General features: G+C 40.2%; 1 protein-coding gene across 1 annotated transcript in view; it reads left to right on the top strand.

Moving 5' to 3' along the window:
- ESRP1 (epithelial splicing regulatory protein 1) overlaps positions 1-8,755 on the top strand; it is a 65,551-nt gene extending 56,796 nt beyond the window's left edge. The window contains 3 exon segments of the mRNA XM_018573024.1: positions 2,443-2,596; positions 6,373-6,479; positions 8,029-8,755. Coding sequence (XP_018428526.1) covers positions 2,443-2,596; positions 6,373-6,456 — 238 coding nt within the window. The 3' untranslated portion in view covers positions 6,457-6,479; positions 8,029-8,755.
- The last annotated feature ends 945 nt before the right edge of the window (positions 8,756-9,700 follow it).

Below are 9,700 nucleotides of genomic sequence, written 5' to 3'. Positions count from 1 at the left end.
GTGACCTAAAGCAACACTAGTTGCACAGTAAAGGTCCCTGCAAATGAACACTTGTTCTACTTGCCTTTCTTCTACCTGTGCGTGGCATCTATCGAGAGCTACGCATGGTGAAGAATCTTTTGCATTGGATTATTTGCAGGTGTATAGATGGCTGGGTCCCCTGCTGTGGGCTGTGGTTCAATCCACTGGCCCCAGATATGCTACAGGACACCGCAGTGATGTAGGGGTCTCCAGATGGGACTGCATCACTCTGTAAGAGATTAGACTAGCTACATGCCTGTAATTGTCTTGTGCAGAAATACTTTGCTAGCCATAGCTCAAAAACTAGAGAGCCAAGTATTTGTATTTTTTTTTTTTTTAAACTGATACTCCCAAATTTAATAACCACATTATATTCTGTTTTTGGTAGAGGATGTGGGCTGTAGACACCTAGGAAAGTACACAAGTAGCTTAACACACCCGGAGTGTATATATAAGGAAGGCAGTACACTTTGAAACCATATATTCAACCATAAATTCAAGGAAATGGGGCAGCAGTAAGTGGGTAATGTGAGAGCGAGCAGCAGTAAATCTCTTGCCGTTAAAGCTTCTGTAATGAGCAGAAATCTTTCAAGCTGCCAAACAGTTGCCCTGGAGTTAAATAGTTGTGTGCAAGGTCAGCCTTCCTTTCTTAGCATTCTGCAGTCCTCTATAGAGTATGAAGAATGTAATCTATGCAAAAAACATTGCTGTACTTTTATAGCTGAAACGTTTTTAAGATTGTAAGGTGTGGCCCAACAGACACGGAAATACTTTTTTTTTTGCCTTCTATGGTAGGCATTCGCTGACCATCCCGTATGGACATGTCAAATAGCTTTGCCATTGATGGTGAACATCCATGTAATATCTTTAAGAGTAACACGGACAACTGTTGACAAAACCACTTCGTAATAAACTGTCCACAGATTGACCGAAAGCTGTGATAGTAGGTCAGGTATTATGAATAGGTGGAGGTCACATGGTGTTTATAGTTTAAGCAGGACAAGTGTGGATACCAACACCTCCACAGAATCTCAGTGAAGTACCGGGGGAGCAATTCTCTAAAAGCACCAAAATATTTACAGGGAAAACAAGATTAAAGCCTCTATAAATGCTTCCTGTTACCTGAACTGTATAAGCATTTTTAATAGCTGAAGCAATATTTATTATTATTGGTGACACCTAAATTGCAACAAGAGCTTTTAAAGGATTAATATTCTGCTGAATAATTAGAACAATATAATATCTGCTTTTCTAATGGAGCAAGTAATGTTCCATCTATTTTTAATCATTGGTCCAGGTTATGACATGAAAATATTTAAGTGCTCTGAGCTACATAAGTGTTTAGACTTTTGTGCTGTTTCCTAGAGGAGTTCCTTTGTACAAGGGAACCATTGTACTGGCGCATGTTAGATTGTGCGTTATCCAAGCAAGCCTTAACTGGGCCATACTGTTCACAAAGCAACACCTAAATCTATAATTCCCATGTAAAGCCAGTATGGATGACCTCATTGCATTGCCTCATGTTTGTATACTGTTGATGCTGCATCATTCCTAGGGAGTCTCTTCTGGAATCAATAATAAATTACATTTACAACAATTTTATATTCCTATTTTAAAAAAAAATAAATACAGTGTTCTGTACTACACTAAATTTTTTCTCTAAAAGTAGTGATGAAAAAAGCGCGCTGGATTTTACCCAATGTTTTATTTGCTTATTATTGGTGTGTAACTGGGGGTATGGCAGGGTGTGTCCTTTGCATTCATAATGTGTACTAAAAGGCGCCCCTCTTTTCCCTCTTAGAAAGCCGGAGGCATGGCGACTTACTGATTTTTTCATCATATACTTGGTCCCAAATGAGTCCTACCTTTTTTTTTTTTTTTCTGCAGAAACATTTGGGCTGACTATTGGCCATTAGGCCTCTGTTCAGTATCTCCAGTCTTCCTCCATAGGACGCCTTTTTTTATTTTTTTTTATTAGTCGTCTTTGTGCTTATTTATGGGCCAGTATAATCACACCTGGCAGCTACAAGAATACGTATTTCATACTGGCTATTTCTGGCAACAGGAGGAGCTTTATGCTTCTTTGTGTTTATCAGGCTAATCTTAACTGCTTTGCAGAAACATTAATTAAACTGATGACCAAAAGCTTATAAATATCAAGTCCGATACTTACTGCAGTATCTATCTCACTAGCAGGGCAAAAGGTTCTTTGTAATGTTTGGTTTTCTAGAGCAATTTAGTAGTTGTCTTTCATTGCTCTGAATGCTGTATTAATTGAGTTAAATGGGTGGTATCTGCCCTTGACACTTTACTGGTGCTGTTTACACTGCCTTATAAAAATTGAACTCAAGAAATAGGCATCATTGCTGCAAGCAGAGGTGGTAATAATTTTACATCAATTGGTCTGCTCTTTTTACACAGCCCTCCAGGTTCTCCAAGTAATCTTGGCTTCTTCCCAGCCACAGCAAGTGCCAGCAGCATGCCTCCGCACAATGGAGCCACAATGGTGCGCATGCAGGGTTTGGCATATAACTCTGGTGTAAAAGAGATCCTAAACTTCTTCCAAGGTTATCAGGTATGGTCTACCTTTACCGTATGTTAAGACTTATTGGTTAGCTTATCAGTTCTAAATGCATTTTGCACACAAGGTCTGTGTTTGTGGTGGTAAACCTGCTTGGGATTTGGTCACCTTTTCCTCATGGTCATATGTCTCCCCAGAAGGCGACCTTATTACGGTTCTGATATAGCACAGACAAAAGGAAGCAAAAAGATTTGTGTAGTATATGAAACCAATGCATAAAACCTTTTTTTTTCTCCTTGGATAGAGTGGGGAAGGGTTAAAACTCCTTGGATATATTACCATCTATACCCTTTTACTTTCTGTTCCAGGAGCACAACCGGTAATTGGTAGAAAATTGCTAAAAGTAATTCAAATGTTGTCTATGGTCACCAGATCTGGTGCCCCATTGGAAATTTCCCCTCATCGCTTGTTTTGACAACTGTAACATTTTCTATTTCCCCTAACTTTCTGTCCTAGTGACAACAGTTACTCTCCTAGCAAAGACTGTAATAAAACGAACAAATATGTGAACAATAAATGAGTTACTGATATATACACTTGTTATCGTTCTCATACTGCTCAATATCCTCTTTAAAATTTACCATCACCAAGAGAATGATAAAAATACATTTGAAAGACAATATTGTCATAATTACATCACTTCTCCTGCAGTTATATTTAGCTAACACTTCATATTCAGTTCAAAATGATAAAAACACAATAGGAGTATGTTCTTATGAACTTTTTAAAAGTAGTAGTTGATGCGTGGCATGATATGTCATAAACCTGTTCATGAAATATAGTCTCCAAGTTTTTATTATGCAAGTTGCTGCTAAATATCCGGTGATCCTGCCAGTTCCCCTTGGGTTTTTGTTTCAAACTGACCACGGCAATCATGGAAGCAGATTCATGCTGGCGTGGTTAGTTTGTGTCCCTGGGAGGTAACTTCTAGCAAAACAGGCGTACCTCTAACTCCTGTTTGCTAGTTGTGACCACACAAGAGTATTTTATATCTCCAGGCAGCCTCACAGCTTATTTACTGGTCATGAGCGCGGACTCCTACACATCCATGTACTTCATGGATTTAACATGGGTGTGTTACAATGTTAATTGAATTGCACATTACCGCAGAAGTGAAGATGCGCTTTGTTAAGCTGGCCATACACCTATAGATTATCTGCAGATTTTCTATGGTCAGATGGAAAAAGTGCAACAGATTCCTCTAGCTACGCTAAACTGTGTGGATGGAGGAATCTCTCACTGGACCAAGCCTAAGGGGCTGACACTCAAAATACCTAAACACTGCCTGCATCCAATCGGATTGTTTGAGCAGGCGGGGGCCAACTAGCGAGATACTGAAGCTTGGCTCAGTGGGAGATTCCTCCATCCACACAGTGTAGCTTAGATGGAGGAATCTGTTGCACTTTTTCCATCTCCCCATAGAAAATCTTCAGATAATCTACAGGTGTATGCCCAGCTTAAATGTCATTTGTTTCTTGCATTCCCATTGAAAAATGGCAGTGTACTTCTTGTGCCTAGGCACTTTTTGTTATGTAGTCCATAGCTTCATATTAGTCCATAGCATTATATCTGTAGCCTCATGGGATTTGGTGATCTTAACACTGTGCTTCTCACTGAGGACTTGCTGGAGAGAAAGCTGGACCCAAGGACCTGCAGTGGTCGTTTCACTACTCACAGGAAAGCTCACACATAAGGAAACAAAGAGGGCTGTGTCATGAGACACAATGGGGAACAATGTATAGGAAGTTCATTGAAACTATTGGCTACTTGGAGCATACAGGGAATACTGGTAACTAGTCCTTTACCTTCTGTGTGCCTTTTGTGGGCACTGCTGTCACATTACAAGTTCTTAACACATAGTATAGGCTGCACATAACAGGAGGGGGTGATGTAAATATGACAATATTGGCTGTTTTAATGGTGATTTTTTTTAAATTGATCTTGAAGTAAAATTAAGATGAAAACAAATGCACATATTAGTACCTCCAGGGCTCAAAATTTCCACTCGCCTGCTCGTATTTGGCGAGTAAAAATTGAGGGCAAGTGGAAATTTGGGTCTCCAAGTACCGGTCCGCAGGCCAACTCCGGCCTTCTAGCCGGTACTATGTGGCCCGCAGCCAGTTGACATGTCAGGCACATGGTCGCAGACCGTGCACTTGACTTACGGGAGCAGTTCCACGTTCTGCATCTGTGTCGGATGCAGACCGCAGAGCAGCTCCTCTCGGCTCTGGCTTCCTTCGGCCGGAGCTCTGACAGTTCTGAGCTCCGGCCGAAAGAAAGGATGTATGTGAGGCGGATCGATCCCTGGTTATCTGGGGGTGATTAATGAGGTCTGCTGACCTTACTAATAACCCCCAGATAACCAGGGATCAATCCTGCTCAAGGCCTTGGGGGGTTAATAAGGGGAGTATATTTTGTGTGTGTGGGGGGGTTAATAAGGGGAGTATATTATTTTGTGTGTGTGGGGGGGCTTATAACGCGGGGGGGGGGGATTTTTTGTGTGTGGGGAATTTTATTATATTTGTGCGGGAGGGGGGATGTAACGTTGAGAAGTGTATTATTGTGTTTTAAGCTGCCCATACACCTTACAACCATCGCATGACTTTCGTTATGCGATGGTTGTAAGGTCATTAAAATCTCGTACGATCTGCCAATCTTGGACAGGCAGATCGTTTTGCGATCATTGCAAGCCCGCCCCGCTGAGGGGAGGGCTTCCGATGATTGCAGTGGTGAGCGGGCAGTGTGCACTTGCGCACACCGGCCCATGCGGCATTCGTCTTCCGACCACGCCACCAACTCGTACGATTTCCGGCAGGTTTTCCAGCGTGCTTGGAAGACGAAAGTTGTACGACCTTACAGTAGAAGTGGTCGTACGCTGCCCATACACCTGCCCATTATCGTACAATCGCCCGCAATTATCGTGCGATAATCGTCGGGTGTATGGGCACCTTTAGTTTGTGTATATTAGAGCCCATTCACACCTACAGTATATTTCAGGTGTGTTTAGAGATTCCTGTGTCAGGAACTTGCGTTTTCCTGCAGCAGGAATCCCTAATCTGCCGTTTATAAGCAGCAACTATCATAAGATAAGAATTATCATAAGATTATTTAAGAGGGTGTGTTTAGGGGTGGAGTTAAGGCCGGGGCAGGGTAAGATGGGGCAACTGGTGGCTAGTAACTCTTAAGGCCTGGCTAGTAGCTCTGGACTTGAAATTTTGAGCCTTGAGTACCTCAATTAAAAATTTAGGAAAAAACTAAAAAGATTGGGTAAGCGGTGGTTACAAATTTAAAATATTTGAACAAGACAAATAGCTCCACAAAGTTTCTTGATTCTTCTCTTGCAGAACTAGAAACTTCTTAATGTCACCATTGGCCTTTATGCCTTATTGGTAAAATTGAAGACCCCTAACCCTGGTACTAACAGGTATATAGTGAGCATAGAGTTGCTCAATTTAGAACTATGAGGTGAGTGAAAAGCACTCACCTCATAGTTCTCCTTTTTAAATTACTGGTCTGAAACTAGTATATTGGCAAAGATTTCTAGGTCAGTGGCAAAGTATTCAAAGAAGGTCTAAATGATAGCCAGGCAACCAGTGTTTTCAGAAAGAGGGTTCAGCAATGGCAATGCTTGTATGACTGACCACAGAGAAAAGGCAGGCCTTACTCTTAGATGAACACGATTGGTCTGCTGGTATCACAGCCTATTTGCTTGATTAGGCTAGGACATCTCAACTGATTTTTACTGTTGTGTTCCCTTCACTTTCTCTTAGTACTCTCCAGAAGAGGGTCTCCTTCCAGTAAGTGACCAGGGCCGGGCACTGATGACCCACCCTAAAGAATGGGTTTGCATATAGTCCTTTCTGATTTTGTAGAGGAGGTATGTACATTTATCTGTCTCAAGTTACCTTAAAGTGACACTTAAAGGGTTTCTAAACCCTCCTGTTTTTTTTGCGTCTATCTACTGCTGTCAAGCAGTAGATGTAGGCAAACCGTTTTTTAAAAAAAACGCTTTAACAGAGGTTTATACTTACCTTATTTTCGCTGCGCGCTCCCGCCTCAGAAAACGAAACTGTTCGGGACGGCCGCAAAGCATCTTGGGGCGGGCGCATGCACAGTTCGGTTTCTCGGCCAGGAGACTAGCAGAGACGCAAGGTAAGTCTATGGACGCATGCACCCGCATGCAGACACCGCTGGATCGGAAGTGCCAGCAAGCAGGGAGGAGGCAGCGCTGGATCGGAGAGCTGCCGCAGGGACAGATGAAAACATCAGGAAAGAAGATCGGATTAAGAGACATCATTTAAGGTAAGTGCTGACATTAACATTGGTGAGAGGGGCAAAAAATGTATCCTTTTAAAGTCGCTTGTCCTACGGTGTCTGCATGCGGGTGCACACGTCCATAGACTTACCTTGTGTCTCTCCTCATTTCCCGGCCGAAAATCTGAACTGCGCAAGTGCCCGAGCCAAGATCCTTTGCGGCCGCCCGGGATTTTTCAGAATTTCGTACGGGAGCACACGGTGAAGACACGGGTAAGTTTTAACCTGTTTGAAAGGGGTTGTTTTGTTTTTTGTTTAAGTTTTTGCATATATCTACTGCTTGCTAGCAGATATATGCAAAACAAACGGAGGGTTTAATAACCCTTTAACTATTAGCAAAAATGTAACTTGTGTATCGGCTGTAGATCCTCAAATCATCTCAATTGTTGCTGACACTGTCCTTCCTTCTGTCCACCACTATATGCTAGCTCCTGTGATGGACAACAATCTGAAGTTTAGTTGGTTAATTTGTATTGTAGTTATAGTCTTGGTAACCTTTAATCATGGAAGCAAACTTGGAGCGCTGGCTACTTTACAACACACACGGGGACCATGGAACAAAATTGGAAATGTTTTGAGGATCTACAGCTAAGTACTACAGTATTTTTAATAGTTCAGGTACTTGAAGGCATTTTTAATATTTTAACTTGAGTTTGTCACTTTAATGTATTGTAACTGCAGGAGTTAAAATCTTAAAAATGCCTTCAAGTAACCGAACTATTAAAAATACTGGACCTTATTTATAACTACCCCTTTGCAGCATATTCCATAAAGATTTGGGGTATTCACCAGAATTGTTCTGAAACCCATTAATGTACTGCTCTGTTTTGGAATGCACTGTTCAGCAGTATATCTGCACCTGTACTAAAGTACAGTTTGTGTTGGTTTAGCCATGTACAGTATGTGAAACTTGTTCAGTGGTTAGGCTGATGCCAAGAATAGCAGTAATAATTGGGCAGTATGAAAAGACAATATTGCCAATGTGTAAATGTGACTATTTCTTTTTGTGTGTATTTTTCCCCTTTTTTTTTTTTAATACTTTTTTTTTTTCTTTGCTCTTATCTTTATCTGATTTTTTTTTTTTGTCTTTTTGTTTTTGTTCTATTCCTTAGGTACTCCTCAACCAGTTTATTTTGTAATTTGTCATCTTGCTAAGCAAGCAGCCCCCCTGGTCCCATCTGAAAAGCTATAGGTTTTGGCCAGGCATGAATTTTGCAACATGAAATTTTGAAAGCCCATTTGCCCATTTAGACTTCTAAGACTTGAACTTTAACAGGAAGGTCGACAACTCCTCAAGAACTGGGCGGATTAAATCATTTTCCAATGTGCAAAGCTACTGAACCCAGAGTTGAGATCCACTGTAAACACACTGCATCACACTAAGGGAAAACAATGACTTTCTGATTTATACATGAACACGTTACCTTGTTTCATTCAGCAGGCATTTTGCTTCCTTTTTGGATTGACATGTAAAGAGTAGGAAAGTAGGACAAACTGCTGTCTGTAAGGAATATGAAAACCTTTTTTTGGAACTTCATGCTAGTCTTCTCCACTTCTTCTCCGAAAGTGTTAATACAGCTGGTGACGTTTATTTTATGTATATTTTTAGTTGACTCATTAAATAAAGGGTTCAATTTGTCATGTAAATGGTTTGCCATATTTAAGAACCGACTGTCAGTTCTGTCGGTGTGCTCTGATAAATTTGCAAACTTTTTCTTTTTTTGCATACTTTTTTTTTTTTTTTTAAATAACACATTTAAATGTCAAACTTTTCAGATGTCCTTTTGTAACCTTTTTAGTTTTGTATTAAAAACTGTCAAAAAAAAATAAACAAAAAAAAAGTCTTATGTGCTGGTAACATGAAACCAATTGATTACCTGTGTGTGCAATTGCACTTGCATGATGCACTCCTGTCTTGCTTTTGTCAAACCCTGTTTATTTGTTACATTATCTTTATATATAATATATGTATATATTTTTGAGGTTAGCTTTTGAACATTATATATTACAAAACTGCTTTAAGTATGAACTAGCGCTTTATTAATTATTCACTTCTAAAAATTGTTTTTTTTTTATAGTCTTTATAATGCACCGTGGGAGGTTTCACCAAACGGACCTTCCACCTATTGCCATGTTTGAATAAAGTGTCAAGCCAAGTCATATTTTTTTTTAGTCTTCTGTTTGTTATAGGTGCTTTCTTTTACTCAACTGTGCTTACTTGATAAAGCCCAAGTGGAGTCACACCAGTGTATACACATAGATTAGACATTGTACTACCAGCCTCAATAATCAGTAGCAGGGTGTCTTTTTTTTTTTTTTTTTTTTGTGTAAATTCTTTATTTAAAAAGGTATTTTTCCGTATACAACGGTTTTTCCAAAGGTGTCAAAATATGTACTAAATACATGTCATTATTGCTCAAAATATACATCAATCATGGACAAGAAGGGAAAACATAACGGGTAAAACAAAAATATGGAACAATGGAAAAGTAGGTGTCACGGCCTAGACCCGGATGATGGCATAGGGGCGTAAACTGCAGCCTTCAGTGTATAACCACGCTTGCAAACGGCATGAACACATATCATGGAAGGTTTATTATACTTCTAAACACACTCCATCACAATAGAAATATTGTAAACAATTGCTAAACTTATTATACTTCTAACCTGGCTAGAGCTAAAAATCCCATGTTGGCCACAGTTTCAGCAACAGGCAAGTTACAATATAGAGACAGAAGGGGAAGAGAAATGGTTGGTGGATAATTCAGTATCTGAAGACTGTCA

The sequence above is a fragment of the Nanorana parkeri genome, unplaced genomic scaffold, assembly GCF_000935625.1.
Source record: "Nanorana parkeri isolate BGI_ZX_2015 unplaced genomic scaffold, ASM93562v1 scaffold2209, whole genome shotgun sequence".
NCBI lineage: Eukaryota > Metazoa > Chordata > Amphibia > Anura > Dicroglossidae > Nanorana > Nanorana parkeri.
Note: the sequence above shows the minus strand (reverse complement) of the source record. Positions and strands in the feature narration are given on the sequence as shown.